Raw genomic sequence first — 27,797 nt, 5'->3', positions numbered from 1 at the left:
GTTGAAAAATATCTTCTTCTTTTTTTTTTAGGATGGTGTATTCAATCAGGAAACTCATTCTCTCCAGATGTCACTCGTCAAAGCCTTCCCGAATTCGTCATTCTCATGTCAGGCCGGAATGAGATTCTCATGTCAGTCATGCTAAATGGATGAGGGACGGCAGCTGTCCTCGTCTTGTGCGTCATCAGGCGTCAAGCAGCATTGATGAGAGGAAGTAAGACCCAGCGAGGCTTTCTGTTGCTTATTTATTCCCTACTGTTGTTTGAAGGCTGGAACAAGCGTTTCTCCATTAGCTCCGTTAGTGCAGCATCGTTATTTCATCTCCAAAATCATCCAGCCTTTGATTTAAAATGTGAAGGCAACCCTCTTCACTTGAAAGTCAATGTGTATACTTGAGTTTTCTTTGGATTCTTATTAAACGTGGCATTTCCGCCTCACCGTCACTGACATAATGTGGCCAATAAGGGGCGGTGTTGCATCATTTCACATGAGTGGCTTTGGGGTCACCGAGGCGCAAAAGATAGCTTTATCAACACAGTTTTATTGCGTCTTATATCCACTGGTTCAATGAATAATGAACTTGCTGCACGGCATCAAACTGAGCTGTTTCTCATGTTTGGACGGCCCTCATGCGAAATTGAAACAACATTAGCTTTCGGTGGTGGCCAGATGTGCTGCAGGCGAGTGTGCGGTGAAGCTAGTAGCGCTAGTAGCGTTGCGCTGTGGTGAGATGTCACTATGACAGTAAAGTAGTTCTTCGGTGTAACAATGTGATCATCACAATGTGGTTGTAGTTAGGTTAATATGCAGACCACATGATGTAAATGTTATTTTTAAGAAGGAATAGGTGTGTCCCATTACGTGCATTCTTAGCTGCTTCTTTTTAGCTCTTTTTTTTATCTTTAGAACACACAGAAAAGAGAGACTGTGTTCAGGATTGTGAATGATGAGGAAAAATTCCCCCAAAAGTGCTGTTTTCCTATAATAAATTAAATATATTTTTTTAACACCACCCCGATAGTCACCTTTACACGCCTATTATTCATTGTTTACACCACATTGCAACTCTTGTGCTGCAGGAACTCCAAACGGTTGCTAGCTAGCGAGCTAACCATTTAGCCTTGAATTTATTTCTTTGAAACTTCAGAAGCCCCAAACTTACCATTTCCACACGGGATGGGAGGAGATGCCATGGCTGACTTCATGCAGTGTTAAGGTAATGTCATGTAAGGTAATGTCTCAATGTTCTGTGTCATTACTGCCCCCTAGTGATCAGAGTACAGCCTACTACTTGTATTTCAATATGTTTGACAGATAATACAGCCATCATTTATTCATCAAGTTGTGCAATCATCAAACTGTGATGTTGAGTGGGACGACTTTAAAAGTTATCTTACAGAATGCCCGGCACCCACTGCAGTTGAGTAAAAATTTTACGATATGGCGATACCTCATTATTATCTTGTAAAGGTATCATTTTTGTGTTGGATCTGATGTTACCTTCCTCCTCCCTTGTTTGTTGGAGCAAGTGTCTCCATGTTTGGTCTCCAGGGGGAGCTCGGGTGTTCCCGTCCCAGCCTGGGTGCATCCCACCCGGGGAACTTTGCCCCATAGAGATCATTGCTCTGCGAAAGGCAGGGCGGGAAGAGAAGAGGCAGAGGCATCATCACCTGCAGCTTTTCTCCACAGCGGACCATCCTTTTCCTTCTCGGCTCCGTGATTTACGAGAACCGCATTGGCGTCAGGTCCTGCTCCCGCCCGGTGGACCTTCTTCCGGCTCGGAAGGACAACGATGCGCAGTCAAGCGGGAGCCCCTTGCGGACTGTCGCCGTGCACTGCCGCCGGGTTGTAGCGCGACGTGCGGCGGATGTTCGCTGTGTCCCGGCCGCCCACGTAGACCGAAATGCCCGTCAGGAGGAACCGATACAACCTGGTGGACGACGTGGCGGACTCCAGGCTGCCGCTGCACAACGAGGAGGCTTACCAGCATGGGATCTCCTTCCAAGCCAAGGTGAGCGTGGACTGGCTGGTCCAGTTGCACTTGACTTTCAGCAGGTGCATCAACTTTGCGCTCATGATGACCCGCGTATAATTGTGCAAAAGTGGTTATTGAAAAGCCACCACGTGGTCCTAAGCTCCAGAGATCAGAGTGAATGTGTGAACCCGATCAATTATTAACCATCATTAAGTACACACTAGATTAGCTTCTTTACATGAACAGCAATTCACATCTTTATTTGCTTGGACTAACAGTACTTTCATTTCCTCTTGCACGTGAACATCTCATGCTGTTAGTAGGGCAGATGGTGTGTCTTGTAGAAGAAGTGCAGTGGGCAACCTTTGCTTTTTAAACAAATTCATAAATAGTGAAAAATGACCTGTTTCAGGGGGGCCGCATGGTGAGGAGTGGTTAGTGCACAGGCCTCACAGCTAGGAGACCCGAGTTCAATTCCACACTCGGCCATCGCTATGTGGAGTTTGCATGTTTCTCCGGGTACTCCAGTTTCCTCCCCCATTCCAAAAACATGCTAGCTTAATTGGCCACTCCAAATTGTCCATAGGTATGAATGTGAGTGTGAATGGTTGTTTGTCTATATGTGCCCTGTGATTGGCTGGCCACCAGTCCAGGGTGTACCCCGCCTCTCGCCCCAAGACAGCTGGGATAGGCTCCCGCGACCCTGGTGAGGATAAGCGGATCTGTTCCACGGCCTACCTGGAAAATGAACTTGGTGAAAGTCACGTGTTAACATTGTCGACTGTCGTACAAGTGTAAAAAGAAGTGAAGTGCTGTTACTGGGTCTACCCTAAGTGAGGATGCTTAAGTTTAAGAGCTTCCCCTGTGTGTGTGTGTGTGGCAGTACGTGGGGAGTCTGGACGTGCCACGGCCCAACAGTCGCATGGAGATCGTGGCGGCCATGAGGAGGATAAGGGTAAGAAGAACACACACCCGCCCACACGTACACAGACACAATGTGAAGTTGTAGCGTGATGGTTCAATGTGGGAGGACTGAAAGTGAACAATAACACGCTAATTGCACGCACAATAGGCAGAGTGTGCTGCTGTCAGATGAAGTTTGTAGACGGGACAAAGTGAAGCATGCACTCGGGTCGTGTTGGATCGTGTTTGCATGGATGACTTCATTGGACCCCACTGGGTTTTATTTGGATGTGGTTTTTAACTTGAGATGTCAACATGTCAAGTCACATTCAAGTAATTCAAGTACTTGTCTGAAAAGGGGTAGGAAGAAGTAGAGTAAGCTTAGAAATTCTCTATTTGGAAAAGAAAAGCATCAAAATGAGAATAGTTAAATGAGATGTATAAATAAAAACATGGTTGCCATTCTATGACGGAGTATTAGGGCCACATGGGGAGGGGGCATCGGAGATTTTGAGAATAAAGTCATATATCGTCTCATACGTGGAAGGAAGGAAATTTCCTGACCCCAGACAAGTTTATATTCCAAATTCTTGGTCATTAACACGCATTGCCTCAATGATAAATGATGAATCTCTACATTTTTGACATCTACTATGATAGCTTCATCTCATTTGACCTCATTATCGAAATCTTTACAACACATTTTATGCTTACTGTGTCATAAACAACTGGAGGATGCTGGGTGGGTTGCATTGTGGTGGCCTACCGTCATACTTTTTTCAACAATGAATGTTTATGAGAGTGTCGGCGCACGCAGGCTACTCCTGCTGTACGCCATCATTAGCAATCACCCCCCCCCCCCCCCCCCCACTCCACTTCCTCCCGAGGGATGTTGCACACAGCTGCTGGAAGCGAGTGGGTCGGCGTGTAATCAAAGTGGGCCTCGCGAGGCTCCGACACGACGAGGCTCTTAAGCACGGCTGAGTGAGCGCGCTCAGACCAAATGTGTGATTTCATTTTCAGCCAAAAAAGTAGCCCAAATGTGCATTTATCCTCTGAAATATGCACGAGGCCTCTCTCGCCGCCTCAACTGCTTTGGCGGGTGTCCTCAAGAATGATTTTGGCGGCTTAGCCATGTTTACAGGTGATAAGTGATGTGGGTGGGGGGGTATTTGAAATGAATTTGTCTCCAAAAGTGTCTCAGTAGCGCAGAACAAGTAAACACAAACGTCTGAATGATTCAAGGAGGCCTAGAAGGAATTTAAAGCAAGTTTTACCAGTGGCATATGGCTAAAAGTCCCATTTGAAATGTGTGTGCCTGTAGCTTTAATGCTAATGAGCTGAGTGTGTTTCCAAGAAGCTATTGTGCATTTTATCCACTTTTTACACAGTAACTCTGCACTTGTCCAATGTCATATATGTATCACCTACAATACTAGAGTGGGACTGGACGACACAGCATACTGGTTTATGGAGAGCATGCAGCCACGGCAGCAAAGAGAGCGACGTAGAAGCTGCCAAACCGCCGTGGCCTCAGCTAATCTCTTTATTCTCCTTCCGCGCGCTTTACCATGAGAGGGAGACCAGAGGGCAGGGCCCGGCGTCTGATTGGCCGGCGCTGCCGCACCTGCCGGTTCCCACAGCAAGAGGCTTGCAAAGACACAATGTCGCACCCCCGCGGATCTTTTTCATTCCTCATTTCATTCAAGTGTGTGAGGCCTCACGCTTTCATTCAGGCCTGGAAGTCCCTCCAATGGCGTGCACGCTTTGTGACGCACACGCTGCATTCCGATGCTCGATGCAAGGATGGGGACTCACGTGTTGGAGACGAACACTTGGAGGAGGAGGACGTGTCACCACAAATGGAAACGGTCTCTCCTTCCTTACCCCCCCAGTGGTGTTTTCTCTCCATGCCCTCACTTTTCTCCTGACCAAAATAGAGCGCCTGCATTTATCCCGTCTCTGGCTATCTCCTCGCTGTTGACAGGAATAGATGGCTGACTTGAGGGCAGGCAGAGCTTCCCTTTGAATTCCGATCGTCTCTAATGGGATTTTTTTTAAGGCTCGCTCGGATGTACGCCAGGATGCGGGCTCCTTTCTCCGACTGCCAAGCGTCTCATGGGGAATTTCATCGCTCTCCCTCTTACTGTGCGTTTTTAGCTTCACTGACGCACCATCCTGCATTCTGGATCGCAGTACAATACGACAATACAGACAGAAAACAAACATTTATACACAAAACATGTTTTTACGTAACCCACCAAAGTATTTCATACTTCCGTGGCTTATTCCAATAAGAACTCTGTCCCCACCACTATGAAAGCTAATGCTAGCAGCAGACTATGACAAATAGGTGTTGGGAATGGAATATTTTCCCTTTTGTTTTGAATAAGTGTATGTATATTGGGTCAGAGGAGTGTAGGGGTGTTATTTCATGTCTAGAGGGCTCTAATAATGTTAAAAAAAGGTCGTAAGCTGTCCTACATGGCTTATTTTCCCTTATTATGACTACTATATTGGGTAAGAGGCATGTAAAGGTGACTATAGGGGTGTTATGTCAAGTCTAGATGGCTCTAATGTTCTACTTAGAAGGTCATAAACAGGTTTTCTATGTTTTATTTGGCTTATTTTCCCTTATTATGACGACTATATTAGGTACGAGGAATGTAAAGGTGACTATAGGGGTGTTATTTAAAGTCTAGATGGCTCTAATGTTCTACTTAGACGATCGTAAACAGGTTATTTTATTTATTTATTTTATGGGGCGCCATTAGCCAAATGTAGGACAGTTGGAGGTGTTTTCAAAAGACACCTTATGTCCCTGCAGCATGTCCTAGACAAGCAGGATGTTAAATGAGAGCACAGCTTAGCTCCTACTAGGGCTGGGGGATCATAGGCCACAGGTTTTTGTTCTATGTGCACTCAAACGTGCGTACGGCGGATATGCAGAATTTGGGGCGGGGCAGGGTGCATAATGGAGGTGGTTGGTGTTCATGGGGGGCTTAATGGCAGATGTACAAGCGACCTAGATGTGGTGTGGATCACGTCCCTCATTCATTCTCCAATATGAATTATTGTGCAGGTGCCTGTGACGTTCATCAAGTCACATTAAAACATTGTGTTGACATTGTTGGCACTTTATTGTTCATTCCTCTGGGTGTGTGCATCACCAGATCTTTTCCCCATTATTTTTGTCACCAGTGTAGCCGTACACCACTGGAAAGCACAACCATAATAATAAACATGTAGTTACACTGCTAGCTCACTGGCAATTAGCATTCTTTGCAAGGAAGAAGTGGCTCTCGGGAGATGACGGTGCATTTTCTGCAACGCCTCTTTGGCACAGCGACAAGTCAAAGGCCATTGAACAGTACTCAGCTCTGTATAAAACCCACTTCTTTCTTTTTTCATCAACGAAATGAAGGCAATATAGAAATAAATCACAGGCTTTCTATGCCTTCAAATGTAAGTGTAAGTGTGTGTGTGTGAGAGTGTGTGTCAGGGGGGTTAAAAGCAGGGAGGAGACAGCAGGTCTTTGCTCACATGGATGGACAAGCGGGTGCTGAATGGTCCCAGCCTCCACAAGCAGAATCATGTAGCGCACACATACACACACACACACACACACACACACACACACTAGCCCCCACCCCGAGGCTCTTTCAGCAGCACCATTACCACCAAGACCTTTTACAACGCAAAACAAAAGATTTCTCTAAAGCCACTCAGCTGCTTCAAGAGCCCCCAGGCGGCGTTTCATCACGACATTCCCTCACTGCCGCTCGCTGCTGTCCCAGGCCGGTACACTTACCCAACTTGGAAGAACTGATTTGGGCTTTTTTTTTTACTTTTTGGGTTTTATACAAAAAAATACACAAAGACAACAATGTTATTAGACGATCGATGGACATGCAAAGCTGCAAAATTGAGTGGAAGGCGTGTGATATGCATGCCAGGCCACTAGTTGGCGATGTACTGCATTTTGTTAACAACAAAACACTAAAACTAAAAAGACAAAAACTGTAGCAAAAATTGAAAAATCAACTGATTTTTTTCTTGTGATTCATATATAACTTTTTACCATTTTTACAAAAATGCATCCTTTCATTTTTAACATTTGCACAACTTTACAATAATGTGGCCATGTAATTTATTGTGATAACATTACTCTTCTCATTCATCGCCATGGAAGGGAAAATGAACATTATTTATTATTGTCACACCTTTGGTCTTAACCCTTTTGACTGTCCTGACGATCATTCATGTTAAAGCATCTGCTCCTACGAAAGCGACAGTAATAACTAAGGAGAGCCGTTGTCTTATTGGCTGGAAGACCAGAATCAATATCAAGGCTGAAAGATTCTTGTATTTGTTCTCCTGCCTCTTCTACTTCCTCCTCTCAATAAGCTGAAAAGACGTCATAGAAATGAATCATTACGCCCCTTTTGTTTCGGCTAACCGTGCTATAAAACACCTTCTTGACAGGTTAAAGCTGTTCAGCGGTCTTTGAAGCGCTCATCTTCAAAGGTGGCGACCTTTGTTTCAAACGAAGGCACCTTTGATGTCGTTTAGGGCATTTCAGCTCCGGACTCAATATCCAGACTGTGTATCTTTGCCCTGAGAATGGCACCACGCCTGAGCGCCTCGCTGACAGGCTCAGTGAAAGGACAGGACGTCCCCCGGGCGCTGACGACGCCTAGTGAGGAGGCGGGAGTGCCGCTTTGAGGGGGAGGTGGAGGCAAAACAAAGGAACAACCTTAGCATGCCAAACACTTCATCTCCGTGTAGCCGCGTCCATTTATAGTGCACTCAGATTTAGTGCCCGAGAATGGACTCCTCGCTGGGGGCAGTCCCTCAAAATTTGTTAGGAGGTCAACTATTCTCACTTTCGACATTTAGCTCCTCTCAATGCAGAGGATCTGCGCTTCTACTCCGGGTTTCCTCCGGATGACAGTGCTTCTCACCTTATCTCCATAAGTAAAGCCCAGTCACCCTATGGGAAAAACTCATTTCAGCTGCTCGTATTCGGGATCTTGTCCTTTTCGGTCACGACCCAAAACTCAAGACCATAGGTGAGGGTAGGAATGTAGATCAAGAGCTTTGACTTTGGGCACCACAGATGCAGAGTCCGCATCATTGCAGATGCTGCACCAATCTGGCTGTCCATCACGTGTTCCATCCTCCCCTCACCTGAGCGAGTGCAACTCCTCCACTTGGGGCGGGACCTCATCCCCGACCCACAGATGGCACGCCACCCTTTTTGCTGATTCTCATCCCAGCTGCTTCACACGCGACTGCAATTAGATCCAGTGACCGTTGAAGATCACGGCTCAATCAAGCTAAAATACACTAGTTGTTGATTAATTGGACATTTGATTAATCATCGATTAATTGTTGCAGCTCAACATGGGAAGAAAAGCTCCTATTGGAAAAGTCATTTGCTGGTTTGCATGTAGAAACCTTCTGGGGAAACAGATCCGGTCTTCTTTTGGGGTCAGTATGGTATTAAAGGGGCTCTTGGTTGGGGGCGGCCCCCAAAGCAGCAGAGAACCCCGCCTCCAGCTGGAGACTGCTATGTAACGTAGCAGCAGTAACAATAATAGGATTACTGGCAAGAAAGCTGTCACATCACAGACCCCCAAAACCCCGAATGCACCCCCTGAGCTTAAATGTGTGCCCCGCCCCCCTCCCATTTGAAGTTGTTTATCCTTAGTTTCTATAACAGGGCTAGGTGGTGTAGAACTAAGCAAGTGGAGGTAAAATGCACGTTATTGGGGGTCTTGTGGGGGTGGGTGTACACGGGTCGCCATCTGTGTTGGACATCTTTCTGGGTGCTTTCATAAGCTCCATCGCGACGGGCTTAATTGAAATACGGCAACAGCAAAGACCTGACGAGTGACGACAGAAGGTTGGGATTAACAAGCCCCTCCATGGCATCTTCTCTTCGGAAGACTAGCAGGTCACATAAAAGCCAACCATAAAATATTTGCTGCTAATACCGGTTGTATATTGGATTTCCAAGACGGGAGGCTGCCGTGGGGGGGGGGCGTTCATTGTCATTGTGCTCTCAGCTCACTTTTTCTCCCAACAGTCATCTCTTTGTGTTTCTCCACTACCCCCCAAAAAGGAGAGAAATTCCAGGGAAGTCCCCCAAATCCTGGGAATTATAATGAAGTGGTTGCTAGGTTGCAATCTATAGAGGCTATTGTGGGCTCCAGTATGGACTCAATGGTACAACTGGGAGCATCCAGTCACCACAATGCCGCCTGCATTCCGTTTGGACACCTGCTCGTCAATGAAGTCTACAAATATCCACCGGAGCAGAAGAGAAAGCGTGCTATTTAGTTTTTGGTTTTTGTATTAGCAAGGGTGGGAGATATTTGGGCTGTCACAAGATCTTGCAAGATTAAAACGGGACAAGACTTCTCATCCAGAACAAAACCTCAAGAACTGGGATGATTAATCACACAAAAAATGTCATGATTATTTTGCAGGCCTCAATACGTTGTCTGTTTTACTGGTCTCCAAACAGGAATGGAAAAAGTTCCACCTTGGTGTCGTTGTTCCATAGAACATGAACAGAGTGAGCCCTTTTGCCAGTCATACGGTCTCTGTCTCAGTGGGTGGAGGCGGGGCTGCTAACATACACACAGTGTGCACAAGTGTGTAGCCTTGTACGGTGTGAAATTGAATTAGTAGATTGCATTATATTGTCATATATAGGAGGTGGTACGCTGGTTGTTTTCCAACCTGATCGTTGCTGGTTCAATCCCACCGTCTGTAAAAGTTTTACGTTCTGATGTGTAATTTAATTTTCTACCGCTTATCCTCATGAGGGTCGCGGGGGTGCTGGAGCCTATCCCAGCTGTCTCCGGACAAGAGGCGGGGTACACCCTGGACTGGTGGCCAGCCAATCCCAGGGCACATATAGACAAACAACCATTCACACTCACATTCATACCTATGGACAATTTGGAGTGGCCAATTAACCTAGCATGTTTTTGGAATGTGGGAGGAAACCGGAGTACCCGGAGAAAACCCACGCATGCACGGGGAGAACATGCAAACTCCACACAGAGATGGCCGAGGGTGGGATCGAACTTGGGTTTCCTAGCTGTGAGGCCTGCGTGCTAACCATTCGTCTGCCGTGCAGCCGTTTAATTTCATGAAATGTAATTTTTGGAACATTCACTTCTTCTAAAGGGTGACATGGCTCAAGCGGTTGATTGGTCATCTCCCAACCCCAGGGTTGCCGGTTCAATCACCAATCCTTGTGTAATCTGTTTAACCACTTAATCCATTTTGTCAATCATTCTCCATTTTTACAAGTAACTCCTCCCACATTTGTGTGCACAGTGGCATGGCTGAGGTCATAACGCGGTTGTCTGTTGGTTGCTGGTTCGATTTTTAGGATTTTCGTGGTTGTGATTGAAAACATTTTGAGAATTTCCACCATTTTTTCATGCAGAAACAACAGTGGAAATGTTCAGTCCAGCCACATTCAAAGTGAGCCTCTCTCCCGGTTTGCTCAAAGCCGGAACGTTCCAACAATCACTGTCAGCAGGAGGCGTCCTGTGGGCCAGAGACAAATCTCAGAAGACGCCTTCCTCAAACTTGTGCATCCTCGGCACGGCAGCTCAGTTCGCATCATTAGTCACACGCTGGTTACGACTCACTTACTCTCCGCATCTCGTCAGAGCGAGCGGACTGAAGCAAATTAAGCTCCTTTCTTAAAGCCTTTCCCGGCCTCGCTGAGGTTCTAACCTGACGTGCTCGCCGACGCTCAAGCAACAAGCTAATTGTTTGTTTCAGCCGGAGCGTTAAAAGCTTCAATATTTCAAAGCGCTCTCTGAGCAGGTTAAAAAAAAAGAAAGCAAATATAAAAATTTGATGCTTTAGATGAAATTGCAAACTCCCTCTTTGCTGGCATGAAGTCTGAATTCTAAAGGAGCTATGTGTATGTGTTGGACGACGGCAGATGAGTCTATAGTCACTTCTCAATCCACTCTATTGGATTAGGAAACCGTTTTTCACATGGGAAATAATGGCTTGGCTCTCGCACCATCCCCTCAGACTAGAGCTGTCCTACCTAGTCATTGAGCATGAAAATGATGCTTGGGTGAGTGAAATGTCGTTTGAGACGACCCAAGCAGTGCAGTTGCACATGCATTTCAGCAAAGCTGCGGCTGGTGAGATGTGGCTGGTGGTGGTGGAAAAAGTGTTTGATGCCCCTGGGCTAGCTGGGTAATGCAAAAAAAAAAAAAAACAGCTTTGATGCTTGCTTCACTTTGCTCTTCCTACAGCGTGTCCTTGTCCATATAGTCGTGTAATATTGCCACACATGGATTGATATTCGGGTGAAGGAGTAACAGTGTGTGTTTTTCAAACTTTTTTTTTTTTTGCCTTTCATCCAGTTTCAGGTCTCTTGCAGTGTGTCCCCCCCCCTCCTACCACTGCTAAAACTATTCTCTATTTAATCAGCTCTCCCGGGACTGGCTTCCGTATAATTAGAGGCTGAAACTTTAATGACCATGGATCCAGGGCCGGAAAAGCGAGGACCGCTTTGAGTCGATGCATGCAAAATTAGCAAGCGGTGGATATACGGTCACAATCCAGCGTTACTGTGGCGTTCTAAGGAAAATAGGCCAAGGGAATTGATTGTTAAAGTTTGTAGGCTTGTGCAAAAAGGGGGCCAACTGATTTCCAGAAGACTTTTTGGAGGTGTGGGGAATGAGTTAAAGAGACATCAGTTCAATTTTGGTAAACATCTGATTAAAAGTGCTACCTGCTGTGGCCCAGCAAGGTGCACTGTATTCAGACACATGCTCCAAGCAGCCAGTGTGGCGCTACAGAGATCAGGGGAACCAGAGCATAGAGCAAGAGGAGCCACATGGCCTGGCCCAGCAAGGTGCACTGTATTCGGGCACACGCTCCGAGCAGCCAGTGTGGCGCTTTCATGATCTGAGCTATTTTTAATGTTATCAGATTTATCGTCTGACATCATAATTTCCTCACACGCACGATAATAGCACCCCTAGCTGCTAGTGCTTTGGTTTTTATTTTTTTATGACTTTCATTCTTCTTAGTGTATTTATTCCTGTAGTTTATGTGCTTCATGTACTCATGTGACTGACTTAGGAGTTCATGTAGCTATGGAAGATGGGACTTAGTCCGGTCCACGTACGTAACCCTAAGACTGCTCGTACCACCTTTTTGTTGTGCAAACAACAACATGAAGAAGTTGTCTTCAGGAAATCGCCACCCAGGACTGAAGGCGCCCCCACAGGGCCGCCCGGCAGCTGGCAAAGTTGAGCCTCCTCGTGTTAAAAAGTGACGTTCATCTGAGTAGACGTGCCAGACTTGGCTAAGAGCTCCGACCAGCTGACGAGGTGAAAACGTTTTATTGCCTCAGCGAGCGTGTGCGCGCACACACACACACACACACACACACACATTAGCAACCGCTGGCAGCAAACACAAACTGGAAACTTCAAGCTTTTGCTGCTGCTGTTGTTAAATTTAAATTTAGCTGCAGAGTTTTGCGTCCCTGAGAGGAAAATGTGGACCTGTGATAATTTCCTATGGCTTTTCATTTCTGTGATGATGCTCATCAAACTGGCATGAGGATGACGGCTTACTACGCTACATTGAAGTGCTTTCATTTAACAAGCTTATCTCGCAAACGTTCCAATTTACGCCTCTGTTCATTTAGCCACGGTCTCAAAAAGCTAATTGGCTGTAGGCAACCTCCTGGTGTGGTTTTTATTCATTAATAAGATGGCAAATGGCAGTAGATCTAAAATGTCAATAAGAATGAAAAAGGCACACAAACCCCAACTTCTTCCATTTTATATGGAAAATGTGTCTTTCAGAAATATAAAGAAAACGCAGAAAATACATATAACGTATTTATTAATTACACACACCTTGAAAATCTACTCTTGTTGATATTTTATTGCTAAGATGGCCCAATTTGTGCAGGATTCCTTATTCCAAGTAGGATTCCTTATTTGTAAATGGAATATTTTCCTGTTTAGGACCTTATATATGGTTTTCAGCATTATTAGAGCCCTCTAGACATGAAATAACACCCCTATAAAAAAAGAAGGCATATCTTATCTTATCTTTACACTCATATAGCCATATAGTAGACATTCATTCATTTTCTACCGCTTTTCCTCACGAGGGTCGCGGGGGTGCTGGAGCCTATCCCAGCTGTCTTGGAGCGAGAGGCGGGGTACACCCTGGACTGGTGGCCAGCCAATCACAGGGCACATATAGACAAACAACCATTCACACTCACATTCATACCTATGGACAATTTGGAGTGGCTAATTAACCTAGCATGTTTTTGGAAACCGGAGTATAGTAGTAGACCTAATTAGAGAAAAAGACATCTTAGACAGAAAGGAGACGTAACATAGACTCACACGTTACCTTTGACGGCGTGCTTCCTGCGGCGGCTATTATCTCGCCAATGTGGATGCAGATAGCGCCAAATCGAAGAGAATTCAAGTCATTCTTTCTTTTCCAGTATGAGTTCAAGGCCAAGAACATCAAGAAGAAGAAGGTCAGCATTGTCGTGTCCGTGGACGGCGTCAAGGTGCTGCTGAGGAAGAAGCCCAAGGTGAGTCACAACGTTTGCAAATGTCCGCCCACATGTTGCATTCACCACTTTTGTGATCTGCGTGTCATTCCAGAGGAAGGAGTGGACGTGGGACGAGAACAAGATGCTGATCATGCACGACCCCATTTACAGGTCCGTCACCTCTCCCCCTCATCGTATTATGTATCGTTTCACTTTGATACGACTCGTGGCTAATATGCATGAATGTATTATACATTAGATGTCTATATAGCTGCACTCATTAGGCAACATAATCAATATTCTATAGGTGGTGCTTGCATTCATGGTAATGCTCATGCATGTGCAGAAAAACATTTGGAGCATATTCACATCTTGTATGTTTAGGACACTATTTTCCTATTTGGCTTTTATGGCCAGTATGATGATTTTGCAACCAAGAAATAGGTGCAGTCGTCCCTCGTTTATCGCGGTTAATTTTTCCAGACCCGACCAGGATGAATGAATTTCACTCCTATTGTTTTCTGTTTACACCACATTGCAAGTATTGTGCTGCAGGGCCGGGCCTCCTGATGGCCACTAGCAAGCTAATATTGGGAGCTATCTTCATCTACTACTTTCATGGAGCTAAATAATGTAACCAAAATATTATGATATATACATGAGCCGCATTTCCAACCACAGTAGTCAGCATTTTTGTCTTTTTAACATTATTTAGCACACGGTTCCTGCATTGTGAGGTTTGTGTGGCATTTTAAAGTTTGCCATGTTGTTTCCCAGGATCTTCTACGTGTCACACGACTCCCAAGACTTGAAGATCTTCAGCTACATCGCCAGAGACGGCTCCAGCAACTCCTTCCGATGCAACGTCTTCAAATCTAAAAAGAAGGTACACTTGAATTTTAATCCCCTTGAGAAAAAAACCCAAACAACTTTTCTTCCTCCCTTCCATCATCACTCTATCCTACATGCAACAGACGCTGGCCATGCGCATCGTGAGGACGGTGGGCCAAGCCTTTGAGGTTTGTCACAAGCTGAGTCTGCAGCACGCCGAGCAGGACGCTGACGGCCAGAGTGACAAGTCCACGGAGGAGTCCAGCTGTCACGGTGAGACACATGAAGACACATGATAATGGACTAACACAGCTGAATGCCATGATTGTGGTGTCCACCCTCCACAGGCCGGACCCTGACAGGGGCAGAGCGAGGGGAAGAGGATCATAAAGGAGGACGAGGCCAAGATGAAGAAGAAGCACCGGCTGGCGCGTCTCTGTGTGAAAAGACCCTCAGTGGAATCCTTCAGAGTCTGGCGGAACTCAGCGTGGTCAAACCAGGACAGACCATCATGGTGAGGCAGGCCTTCCTTACGGGGGTGTCCAAAACAAAATTGAATAAATAAACTTCAAGTAAAAAAACAACAACATCAATAATGGGAAAATCAGCAGTTTTTTCAAGAATTAAGGGGGAAATATTAAGACAAAATTTAACAAGAAAAGGTGTTTAGAATTACATTGAAATATTATAGTATATTATATTATTATAATATTATTATTTTTTATATTATTATTATTATTATATAGGAAAAATAGGTCATTTTAGTAGCATTAAGTTGAAATAGTAAAATTGTGTTTTTCTATATCATGAGAAGCAGTCATTTTGTGAATAAATTCAAAATATGAGAATAAAGTCATTATATTACAAGAAATTATTTAAGAAGAAAGTTTCAATATTTGGACATTTTAAAAACATTGGGGGGGATAGGCAAAGGCCTTAGTTCTTACTAATAATTAATAAGAAATATTTCTTGTTTTGTTTTTTTTTCCCAGTATTTCAGGTTTGGACACCCCTGCTTTACTCTAACCGGAGTTGTTTTGATTATTTTGCTATGCAGTTTTACCCCAGTGCTGTAGGTGGCAATAGTGCACATTACACACTGTGTCTCACCTGCTCAAGTATGACTTATTTTTATACCACAGCCCCATCTGCTGGCTCTTGTGAGCCACCGCACCACGTGGCCCTAATGCAAAGTCATTTCCAAGCAACAATAGTCTGTATTTGACTTAAAAGTACACAATGCAAAGTAACATAGGGGCCCACTTCCACTGCCGGCCACTAGATGACACTATTTCTCCAGGCTCTGAGTAGCCGTGAATAAACACATAGCGGCAATGTGCTCCTGAGAGGCTTTGTTGCTGTGGTAACATGCTACATGCTGCTTTAAGAGGAAAACGCAAGACGGCTGGAACGTGTGGTGTTCCCGCTGGCTGCCGAAAGGTGCCGATACATAATCCTAAATCCTAATCCTAAACCATTTTGAAGGAAACGCTGCCATAATCCCACTCGTGAACGTCTGCACTGCACTGATAAGCAAAGCGAGGAAGAAAAAGGAGGGAACAGAAAGCATTTGATATCCCGATAGGAAGGAGAAAGGTGTTTTTATTAAAGTGGCGCTGACAGCAAACATAGCCCTGCTTTAAGATTTGTACCCCTCAAAATAACACTTAATAATAATAATAAATCATTGTTGAATCTTTCAATTTCGAATGTGAATTTTGCCTAGCAACAAGTGAGTGTCACAATTAAAACAATTAAAAGTTATACTACGTCACCTTAGTTTTGAGCTCTCATACGTTTTTAACAATAATCTCTTTTCCAAAATACACAATTTGTTACATTTTTATATATTTTAAATGTATTAATAATAATAATAATATGTTAAAGACAAATAGTAGCGTTTGGTTATACATGTTGCAGCAAATAATTGACCCAATTGTCATGCAGGTACACTGCCCTCTAGGGGCACGCAATGGAAGGCCATTTCCAAGTAAATGTTGTCAGTTTATTTCCGGTTGTGTGAAAGATGTCGTCCACCATAAAAGATGCATATTTTCAGTGCCTTGCTTATCCGCCACTAAAAGCCGATGTTTGTTTCCCTGTTTTGCCTTCAGGACTTTGATGGAAGGTCTGTGTTCACGGTGACCTCCCAGGGTGTCACTCCCAGCAGCCCTTGCTCCACCTCCCTGACGCCGCTGGCCTCTCAGCACTACCTTCAGCTCCTCCAGCAGCAGCTGCAGCAGCAGCAGCAGCACACGCAGGTGGCCGTCGCACAGGTACCACTTGGGAAAGGCTTGCTCATACGCTCATGTTGGATAGTTGAGTGTTGTGTTCATGTTTAAATGTGAAATGATTTTACTTTGTAGTATGACAAAATATTAGAAACGTATGGTAGGATATTGCATCTGATTTGAATTACAGTATGGGCTGTGCTGGCCCACTAGGGGGCAGCACTCATTCAGTTAAGGAAGATGACTCAGGTTGCATTAAAATAGTCACACAGTCATTGTTTACATGTAGAAAGTCAAGGCCAAATATCGACAATGCTTATGTTGGACCTTAATTGCATGATTGTGTGGATCAGATTTAGCACTATGCAAACTAGATACAACCCCCCCCCCCCTTCTTTGTTCGACCTACAGGTGCAGCTGCTGAAGGATCAGATGGCGGCGGAGACAGCGGCTCGCATGGAGGCGCAGGCTCGCGTTCACCAGCTGCTCATGCAGAACCGAGACCTGCTGCAGCACCTAGCCTTGCTGGTCCAGCAGCTCAAGGAACTGGAGGAAGGACCCTCCACTACGGCGCTACAGCCAGGACCGCAGGGAGAGCATCAGTCACCCCGGGAGCCTTCAGTCAACGGATACAGTGAGTGACGGACACAGTCAATCACTCGTTGTTTAGCTAGTATGGTTTTGTTACTTCTGACATCAAAGACTATAAAGTCAACTAATTTGGTTTACTGGTATTATTGGTAAACTGGTTTAAATTCATTTGAACGTGCATCAGATTACAGTCCCTGACAAAAGTCTTGTCGCTTATCCAAGTTGTAGGAACAACAAATAATAACTTGACTTGTAGTTGCTCAATTGGAATCAGAAATGACTCATATGAAAGGCAAAGCCCTCTAGATTATGCTTTTTATATCAAAATAAAGTTTTGTACCATTCATTGAGTTTTATCATTTAATTAGGACATAAAGGTCAGATTTTGCTTGGACAAAAGTCTTGTCGCATACAAAAAAATGTAGAAATAATACATATACTTAATGTTGAATACACAAATATGCTACAATAACATCAGAACATAAAGTCATTGTACCTTGGAAAAAAGAATTAATATTGTGTATGGCTTCCATGAGCTTGGAGGACTGCATCCATACATCTTGGCAATGACTCAAATAACTCATCTGGAATGGCCAAGAAAGCAGTCTTGCAGGACTCCCAGAGTTGATCAGGATTTTTCGGCTTCATCTTCCAAGCCTCCTCCTTCATCTTACCCCAGACATGCTCAATAATGTTCATGTCTGGCGACTGGGCTGGCCAATCCTGGAGCACCTTGACCTTCTTGGCTTTCAGGAACTTGGATGTGGAGGCTGAAGTATGAGAAGGAGCGCCATCCTACTGCAGAATTTGCCCTTTCTTGTGGTTTGGAATGTAATGGACAGCGAGAATTTCTTGATATGATGTTGCCATCAACAGCCATCAAAAAAATCGTGTTGCATTTGCCAAGGCCCACAGCTTGCAGAAAGGATGGACAGTGGAAAAGTGGCAGAAGGTTGATTTTTCTGATGAATCATCCATTGAACTGCATCCCAATTGCCGCAAATACTGCAGAAGACCTGTTGGAACCCGCATGGACCCAAGATTCACCCAGAAAACAGTCAAGTTTGGTGGAGGAAAAATCATGGTTTGGGGATACATCCAGTATGGGGGTGTGCGACAGATCTGCAGAGTGGATGGTAACATCAACAGCCTGAAATATCAAGAAATTCTCGCTGCCCATTACATTCCAAACCACAAGAAAGGGCAAATTCTGCAGTAGGATGGCGCTCCTTCTCATACTTCAGCCTCCACATCCAAGTTCCTGAAAGCCAAGAAGGTCAAGGTGCTCCAGGATTGGCCAGCCCAGTCGCCAGACATGAACATTATTGAGCATGTCTGGGGTAAGATGAAGGAGGAGGCTTGGAAGATGAAGCCGAAAAATCCTGATGAACTCTGGGAGTCCTGCAAGACTGCTTTCTTGGCCATTCCAGATGAGTTATTTGAGTCATTGCCAAGACGTATGGATGCAGTCCTCCAAGCTCATGGAAGCCATACACAATATTAATTCTTTTTTCCAAGGTACAATGACTTTATGTTCTGATGTTATTGTAGCATATTTGTGTATTCAACATTAAGTATATGTATTATTTCTACATTTTTTTGTATGCGACAAGACTTTTGTCCAAGCAAAATCTGACCTTTATGTCCTAATTAAATGATAAAACTCAATGAATGGTACAAAACTTTATTTTGATATAAAAAGCATAATCTAGAGGGCTTTGCCTTTCATATGAGTCATTTCTGATTCCAATTGAGCAACTACAAGTCAAGTTATTATTTGTTGTTCCTACAACTTGGATAAGCGACAAGACTTTTGTCAGGGACTGTACAATTGAGTGCATCCCATAATCAGTTCCCAGTTCCACATGTCCAAAAGGAGTAGGAAGAAGCAAAGCTTTTTAAATTCTACCCCTCCATCTGGTGCTTTTACAATCACTAACTGTTATATTTGTTCACTTCCTGCTTTCCTAATATAGTTTAAGCGTTTTAATTTTATTTTTGTCACGTACCAAAGTACGAGGTGATATGACTATAAATTCTGTCTTATTGTGTTCCTTCTAGTTGTTTCGACATCGACGAGGTCGCTGTCTCTCAACCTGAAGAACCGCTGCAGCCAGACGTCGGAGCAGCTCATCACCTCCACGCCTGCGTGGCCGCCGCACGCCGCCATCACAGACGCCCTCGCCGGGGCCGAGTCCTTCCTGCTCAGCCTGGAGAACAGCCGCAACGACACCGAGCTGTCCGACCCCTTCATCAGGACCAACGGGTCTGCTGACGACAGGGAGTGCGCTAACGAGTCCAACGAAGTGGTCCCGTTCACGCCCAAGAGCTCGGCCAACGTGGAGGAAAAGTAAGACTTATGATACTCACTTCAGGTGTTTAAGTTTAGCTTGAATAATGATAGGGATGAGAAAGTGGATAGGAAAGCGTATTTCTCAGTCAATTGCCCAACACACAAGCAACAGAACCAATGTTGTAACAGCGGGAAGGTGCAAAGTGCTGAGTCCCACTTTGTTTGGCCACCCTTGAACGCACCTTAGTTGTTTGCAGCTGCACACATATTGTCATGGCAGTGCTACCACATCACCTTTTTGGCCGTAAAACATCGTGGTCGTGTAAACAAAGGTCCAAAATGACTCCTGGAGTAAACACCCGCTCCTTGATTAGTTTGAGTGTTTAGTTGCGGCAAGGTTCCTGGGCCACTCTGCCAAATGACTCCAGTCGTTTCATCTACAAAAGCCCCCCCTCCACACGCACGCCACCGTAAAGTATGTAATGACTTTTTAATGAGCTTTTAATCCCCTCCGAGGCGACGCGTCAACATTTTGCTGTGAAGATCTCCCACTGTCCCAACCCAACCTTCCCGGCTTTGTTTTGACGACTGCAAAACAAGGAGAAGCCAATGTGGACACTTGGAGTTTTTGTGCGTCTGCTTCCACTCAAACGCTGTGGTTTCCGCTCAGCTGCCCCCCCCCCCCCCCCCCCCCCCCAAAAAACACTGGGGGAAATTAAAGGGAAGAAAAGTCCACCTCAAATCTTTTCCCAAAGAGACGAAGTCTTTGCAGCTACGGCGTTCGCTTCCAATGTGCGGCAAGCTCAAACTTCCCCTTTTTCCTTTGTTGGTGGTTACGTAACAGGCAGCACGTCGTCTTCGTCCTCCGGCGGAGCTGAATAAGGACACCAGAATATTAGAAACAGCTCTCGGCATGTTGCAGGCACGGCGCCATCATCAGCATCCATTGTGAAAGTGAGCGAGCTTTGCATTGTAGGCGTATCGGGACGACGGGAAATGTTTAATTCTGAAGCAGGGAGCCTCGCTGCAGCGCAACAGCTGCACGGTTTATTGCTCCTATTACCGTGTCCTATCCTCGCCCGACTACGCCGAGTGTTTTATATGTGGTTGTGACGAGCAGAAAGATATACAGCAAACGTAGACAGCAGCCCCGCCCTGGATACACACACACACTTCATGAATAAAAAACACTCATCATAAAAGATGAAAGGTGGAAATAACTCTTGAAATATGAAAGGAGGTGAAGAACTCAATGGCTTCTCCTTTTTGTCATGGTCTCTGCCATTCAGTAAAGTAATACTCAAACCCTGCACTGTCGGCCGTTTGGATGCATGTGTCAAATAGGAAATAATGGAAGTAGATCTAATCACTTCCGAGGTCAAAATTTATAATAATCATAAAGCTTTTATCAAGTGTACAGGTTATATTTTAAGACACATTCTAAAAGTGTAAAAAGAAGTTGACCATAGTATTATGATAATAAAAACTGTGTTATAATAATGTAATATGAAATAAAAACAAAATGTATGTATTATAAAATACTTTTAATTCAATATAATTTTTTGTTTATTTTATAATAATTAAATAGAACACATAAATAATACATTAATTAGTAATTAAATACAAATAATACTGTTTTTTTTATTTTAGTAAGTTTATGTGTTGTGACCTGTTTATAGGTCACAACACATTCTAACAACATATATAGGTCAGAAAAGTGGAAAGAGCATAACAGGTCCCCTTTAATATTAGTAATAATAATAATAATAATAATATTCACCTCGATGACAAAGCTGGCAAAGTTGCATCCTTTCATTTTTCTCTATGTGGCCCCCGCTGGGAAATGTTTGGACACCCCTGCTCCACAGCATCAAAAATGTTTTTTTATGGGTGCGGGTGAGTCCCGGGGCGGGGGTCTTGGAACTGGAACGGCAACTGCCGGGATCTACTGTTGACATGTTGACTGTTGAGTGTAACTGCTGCCTCTCTCCACCACACAGGTGTGAGGATCCTGTCCTGCTCATCCTCTTGCTCATCTAAGCATCCTTTTCCTACAATCTGTTCACCCCCCCCCCCCACCCACCCACCCCTGCAACAAAACCATAAACCCTGAAACCCCTCCATCGCTTTGCTGCATCCCTGTCCCTCGCATCATTTGCTTCCCAGAAAGGCTGAAGAGGTCCTCCTCTCGGCACTGCCTGGCTCCTTTTCCTCTTCTCATCCTCCTCCTCTCTCCTCCTTTCCTTATGTGAGTATAATGCTGCATGTAGAACCTGTGTGTGTGTGTGTGTGTGTGTGTGTGTGTGTATGTGTGTGTGCGCGCGCTCTGCAGCCTGCATCCAACCACTGCTAATGACGCCTCATCCAAGCCCCCGCTGACATGCGGATGTGTGTCTCTGCAAAGCCATAATCGCTTTTAAAACTGTGCCATCACCGAGTCGCTCAGTGGCACCAACATGGTGTGCTTACCAAACAGGAAGTAGACGGCAGAAAAGACACTCATTGTCTTCATTTTTCAGGGTAGATCTTTAGAGATTGGACGTTGTGCATGAAAATATCACATTTTGTGGCCAGCAGCATACATTCACTGTTTTTTTTGTGTTTTTTTAGAAAAATAATCCAGGCCTAAAAAACCTGTTTGATTTTCTCAATGCGGTTTTTAACATTATTAGAGCCCCGTGGACATGAAATAACACCCCTAAATTCACCTCCTGTTATTCGCTGTTTGCATCATATCGGGCAACTCTTATGTTGCAGAGACTCGAGATGGCTACTAGCTAGCAAGCGAACCTGTTAGCTGCAAATTTATTTCTTCCAACCCTAAGAAGCCAAAAACCTACCACTTCCACACTCAATGTGAGGAGAACTTTAGTCCAGGCCTAAATTTCAATGTTAATGGACTATTTTCTTCGAGCATAGAAAAAACTGTTTGATTCTGTCAATGCCGTTTTTAACATTATTAGAGCCCCGTTTACATGAAATAACACCCCTATAGTCACCTTTACAGTCCTATTATTCATTGTTTACACCACATTCAACTCTTATGCTGCAGACACTCGAGACAACCGCTAGGTAGCAAGAGAACCAGTTAGCCTCTACCTACCACTTCCACACGGAATAGGAGAACCTTTTTTTTCCCCGCTTTGCTTTGGCTGACTTCATGCAGTGTTCAAGTAATGGCCCGGTGTCATTACTGCCACCTAGTGACCAGGATGCTACACATGGCTCCTTTCACAATACTGTTTTGAACACCCGAGTGTTAAATGCGTAGCTTGAAAAGAGTTACGTATATCCGACTTTCTGTCAGACCGTGAACACATCCTGGCTGACTTTTGACTGGTGATGGGATGAGACATAAAGACATATCTCCCCCCAATATGAGATGAGAAACAACAGAAAATGTAGGGACAAAATGACCAAAATGAGGTGTCTGTTCCACTATTTGAGGAAATAACGTCTGGGCATGTTTTTTTTTCGACATGTTGTGTTTCCAAAATCACATTTTTCCAGACAAGAGAAGCAATAATCCAAGCTTGAGGCGCAAAGCACATCAGAAGCCCCGTGCATGTTTGACCGACAGCCGTTATTAAAGTATACTCTTTTAATATCCGCTGGTTCCCATACATTCATTTCTTTTACCCGGGAGACACTTGTCTGTCGTTTGTAAACATCTCACCGAGCAGGTGACATACGTGAACCAGGGGTGTCCAAAGTGGGCTCCGTCCAAAGGCTTGATGGCACATTCAGGAAATAAAATAAACAAAAAAACAGCTAAAGTGTGCGGGAATCGTTTCTACCTTTTTCTGTTCCTAAGTAATCAGCAGTAGAACATAAGTTTCAGGAAAATATCAGCGCCCGACTAAAAAAAAATAGCTTTTTGTGAAAAGATGCATTTCATTTTGACACTTTTTGGGGGGTTTTCTAAACAAATATCCACCCATCTATTTTCTGTGCCGCTTATCCTCATTAATGGGTTAGGGTTAGCATTAATGCTTAAAAAAAAACTCTCTTAATCCTCCACCTTTGAGGAAATTAGAAAGACTTTTTATTGTTGCGCAATAAAAAGGTTTTTATCTCATTGTTAAAAAAGCTGTGTATCGTGGATTCAGCACAAAGAAATAAAACTCGACTAGACTTAAAGAGGGCGCTTGGCAGGTGGCCTTGTTGACTGAAGCAAGCAGGAGGAATAAAGTGAGATGAAGAGGATGGAGGAGAGTGCTGAGTGGAAGCTATGCTAATAACAAGTCAAGGAAAACACAGCCAGGGATAAATCAATCACAGCAGACGCTCGCTGCTGCATTGTTGATGTTCTGCATGTATGTTCTGTATGGCTCTCAACCCGGGACATTTTTTTATTCTTATTTGTTCTTATTCTTTTTTACACTTGCATGGGAGATCTTTTTGCTTGATTATTTACTTTACTTTACTTTACACTTTTGTCATATTTTATACACTTATTTCAGTCATTTTTTCAATTTTTTTTATTTAATGTATTCTTTTTTATACATTTTTCATAGTTATTTTTGTGTTATTTGCACTTTTATTTAAATCATTGTCATTTATTTTTAATATTTGTAAGTTATTTTAAAGTTATTTGAGTCAGTTTTATTTTTGTTATTTAGTAAATTTTTTATTGACGTCCATTTTTATATTTTTCCTTTATTTATTTATATTTTCCATTTTTTCATTACTTTTGCATGACATACACAGTTTTTTTTAATTGTTACACATATTTAAGTCAATTTTATATTTTTATAATTTTTTTTAATTTTAAGCATTATAGATTAGCATTATATTTAGCATTATAGAAAATGGATGGATGATTTTTTTTAACATCATTTTATACCAAACAGGAAGTAGTCATTGTAGCCATTTTATTTACATTATGTATTTTTAATTTATTTTTAATATTTTTACACTTAAGTCAATGTTATGTCTTTTCTTTATCATTCATTCATTCATTTTCTACCGCTTTTTCCTCGCGAGGGTGCTGGAGCCTATCCCAGCTGTCTTCATCATATTTTACATTTTTATAATTTTTTTAAAGCTTTTTATTGTTTTATTTACACTTTTATATAATTGGTAATTTTTATAAATATTTTTTTGTTTGCATTTGAATTGACACGTGAATGACTTTGTGATCGTGCTTGTGTTCTTTCTTTGGCAGATGGAAGCAGACGATTCCCAAGCTGGACCCTCCTCCGCCCTCCATGAACCGCAAGCGGTCCAGCCGGACCTTGTCCCCGGGCTCCGAAGGGTTATCTCCGCCAGCCCCCGCCGACAGCTCGCCAGTTAGCGTCCCCCCGGCGAGCCGCAGCAGCAGCCTTTCCTTCCCAGACGTCACCCCCAGCTCGCTGTCCTCGGCAGACTTCCAGTCGTTCAGCGCCGGCGAGAGCAGTTCCGGCTCGGCCAGCGAGGACTCGGGCGTGCGCTCTGAGACCAAATCCTTGCTCTCACCTCTGCAGGGGGACTACGACGGCGTGTTCGGGGAGCGTGGGACCTTTCTGACGGCCTCCAGTGGCTGTGAGAGTCCTCAGGAGGAGCCTGAGTCCTTTAGTTCGCCTTCACACCTGCACCCGCCCTCCTCGTCTTCACCCACGAACGACACCTGCCTCCATATCAGCTTCTCTGAGGACGAGCTGCTGGACAACTGCCAGGAGGAGAAAAGCGTACCGCAGCGTAGTTAGGGGACACGTTTACCGTACTTCCACACACATTTGCACCGCTTTGTTAGTTACTGCATTCATTCAATCAATCATCAACGGATGTAAATCTTTGTACAGACGCTAGCCGAGGGACACATTTAGTATTTTTATAACAAAAACACAACACAACGTGTAGAGAACCTTACACTCGACTTCATAGCTTTGGTTTTAGAATGTCTTCTTGATGTTGGGAGAAGCCTCGGCCCCTGCAAAGCACCTGATTGGATGATAGACAGGCGGAACCAGGAAGTCAGATGATAGGGAGGACACAAAGTAAAATGGACATGCTTTCATGCTTTATTATGTCGACGTGATGTGTAAACATTCCGTAAATGGAATATTAAGCAGCTTGACAGAGTACACAGAGTTGCGGAAAATACTTGAAAATGGAGATAGATGTGCAGGTGAAAAGCGTCCGATGCTTTTCTTAACGTCACTTAATGACCGAGAGCTAAAGGGGGGAGCAATAATAATAAAAAGGTATAGAATTTGAGTGCTTTTTCTGGTATTTATTTGGTGCAAGATGTAGCAATACTCATAAGTCACCTTAAGTTTTGAAATATTTAGCACTTTTTTACATTCAAGTACAACCAAAATCAGTATGCAATAAGCCAAGGGTATCCAAAGTGCAGCCTGAGGGCCATTTGCTGCACATAGTTTTTTTTTTATAATTGGCAGCAAAACAAAAATAAAATTGACCAAGAATCACCTAAACTGGCAGCGTTACTTACTATTGCGTTATTACGTTATTATTACGTGACATTGAGAATAGCTGTACACTAGAATAAACAAACAAGAAGCCTTAAAAAAATCCTAAAAGCCACCAAGTGTCCAATTAGTCACAAAACGACAGTCAATTCTTTCCCTGCTCTTTTCTTTAGAACATTAACCAGCGTCATCTTCTTGCCCTTTTTACTCCTGACATCAATTACGGTTCCTCGCATCCAAATGTGACATTAAAAATTCATGCCTCTCAAATTCTTCCCCCTCAAAGGACACAAAATGACTTTTTGTTCTCTCTGCTCTGCAGCACGCCGCTCTTGTCAAACGTTTGACTGTCTTTTTCTTTTCTTTTTTTTAAATAATTACCACTCACGGTGCGTCTGCCGCTGCCTTGTCTTGTCATATATTTCAAGAATGACATTTTGACAAATAGGTGCACATCAATCCCTCGTTTATGACGGGTGATCTGTTCCAGACCCAGCCGCGATCAGTGAATTTCCGCCAAGTCAGATTCAATATTAATAAATTGAATATTTGTATTATTTGGGCATATAAAATCTGTTTCCAATCCTGGAAATAGGGTTTTAACATTATTAGAGCCCTCAAGACATGACATAACACCCCTATCGTCACCTTTGCACTTGTTTTAGCCAATATAGCAGATGTGATCAGAGGAAATATGACACCTAAAACTAGCGGTTCTTTGGCTTTTTTTTTTTTGGGACAGCGTACTTCCTTGCAGCTTTAACCCACTATAGTAGACCCAATTAGAGTAAATAAAAAAACTCCCACTCGAGCAGTGTCACAGTGAATGTGTCCCCTCGGGAACCCTGGTGATCAGTCTAGTGTGTGTCTCACTGAACACCGCCATCTAGTGGCCAATGTAGAATCCAGTACTGTACTACAGTCCCAAGTACAATGCTTCTTCTGCCTTGTATTTTAGTTCATGTAGCCATTTTATGCTTGAAAATGCTTCATTTAGGCCAAAAATAGTAAAATTAATAATAATAATAAATATTAATAATAAATTAATATAACATTTAGGCCAAAAGTACAATTTGCTTATTTGTTTATTTTTAAAATAAATAATAGGTCCCGGTATACAGTATCGTTTTTCAGAACATTATAGACTGACGCATCCTCCGAATCACTAGGGGGCAGCAACTCTTGTTAACACACTGCCAGCACCTTTGAAACACGATTAAAATTGAAGTTGAACACAATTTCCGGCCAAATGCGGGCCGTATTAACCTTAGCTATTGTTAGCATAAACTTAGTTTGAGAGTTATTCAACTGGGGATGGTGAGTTCAGCAATAAATATTATTTTAAAGTGGTAGTTTGTGAGTTATTCAACCGGAGATGGTAAGTTCAGCAATAAATATTCTTTTAAAGTTATTTTCGGTTGTAGCAATGTTAGCTAGCTATGCTAACAGTGCTAACCATCGACACAGACAATAGCCGAGCCAACGTCAACGTCGTGCCATATTGGATAGGTCTGAGTGCGCGTGTGAACGTATAAATGAGAGGAATTAACTTAAGTTGCTTATTAGAAACGTATTCATTTTCAGCGCAGCTTTGACACATCCAATATGGCGGCGTCGTTGACGTATAGCAGCAGTGGACAAACCCACTTGGTGCGATTGTGCAGTCGGAAGGCATAAGAGGTTTGCTATTTTTTTTGTTTTTATTCAAAGATAGATGTATTATGGCTCTAAAATGTATCCCGATCATAGACAGGTGCTTATGTTGTAAGATGTGTTGTTTATCTTTCAAAGCAGCGTGTGCACTTTATGTAACCACTCTCACAGCTATTGTTACACTGGAGCCTTGAAGGAGACCAACGTGCTTTCATTCCTTTTGCATGGAAATGATTTCCTCTCCGGCTGAGTGGAGGCGAAGTAATACTCGAGGCCCGGCTGGCGTCCACCCACGACTTTCACAAGCTTCCCTAAAAAG

The 27,797-nt window shown here is 43.7% G+C and overlaps 1 protein-coding gene across 4 annotated transcripts; it reads left to right on the top strand.

The window, feature by feature from the left end:
* The first annotated feature begins 35 nt into the window (after nucleotides 1-35).
* On the top strand, nucleotides 36-27,797 carry si:dkey-34e4.1 (carboxyl-terminal PDZ ligand of neuronal nitric oxide synthase protein). Of its 4 annotated transcripts, XM_058065028.1 has the most exons (13): nucleotides 36-214; nucleotides 1,148-1,216; nucleotides 1,315-2,011; nucleotides 2,859-2,930; nucleotides 13,413-13,505; nucleotides 13,579-13,637; nucleotides 14,244-14,352; nucleotides 14,441-14,570; nucleotides 14,645-14,811; nucleotides 16,412-16,573; nucleotides 16,940-17,162; nucleotides 19,181-19,469; nucleotides 24,580-27,791. In XM_058065028.1, exons 3-13 carry the CDS (start codon nucleotides 1,904-1,906, stop codon nucleotides 25,097-25,099), a joined length of 1,932 nt encoding a protein of 643 aa, XP_057921011.1. In that variant the 5' UTR covers nucleotides 36-214; nucleotides 1,148-1,216; nucleotides 1,315-1,903; the 3' UTR covers nucleotides 25,100-27,791. The 4 variants fall into 4 exon arrangements, 1 of the variants encoding a protein (XP_057921011.1); XR_009126644.1 differs by lacking the exon at nucleotides 36-214 and adding an exon at nucleotides 21,413-21,660 and having other exon boundaries at nucleotides 999-2,011; nucleotides 24,580-24,724; XR_009126643.1 differs by lacking the exon at nucleotides 36-214 and having other exon boundaries at nucleotides 1,000-2,011; nucleotides 24,580-27,142; nucleotides 27,650-27,797.

Source organism: Doryrhamphus excisus, chromosome 2, assembly GCF_030265055.1.
Source record: "Doryrhamphus excisus isolate RoL2022-K1 chromosome 2, RoL_Dexc_1.0, whole genome shotgun sequence".
Classification (NCBI taxonomy): Eukaryota; Metazoa; Chordata; class Actinopteri; order Syngnathiformes; family Syngnathidae; genus Doryrhamphus; species Doryrhamphus excisus.
This window is presented reverse-complemented; position numbering and strand designations above follow the sequence as displayed.

What these genes read in the sequence shown, in the direction of transcription:
- si:dkey-34e4.1 (XM_058065028.1), top strand. Translation starts at nt 1,904, where the DNA reads ATGCCCGTCAGGAGGAACCGATACAACCTGGTGGACGACGTGGCGGAC. An exon ending in GGATCTCCTTCCAAGCCAAG is followed by an intron (nt 2,012 to 2,858) that starts GTGAGCGTGGAC and finishes TGTGTGTGGCAG; the next exon opens with TACGTGGGGAGTCTGGACGT. An exon ending in GGAGGAGTCCAGCTGTCACG is followed by an intron (nt 14,571 to 14,644) that starts GTGAGACACATG and finishes CACCCTCCACAG; the next exon opens with GCCGGACCCTGACAGGGGCA.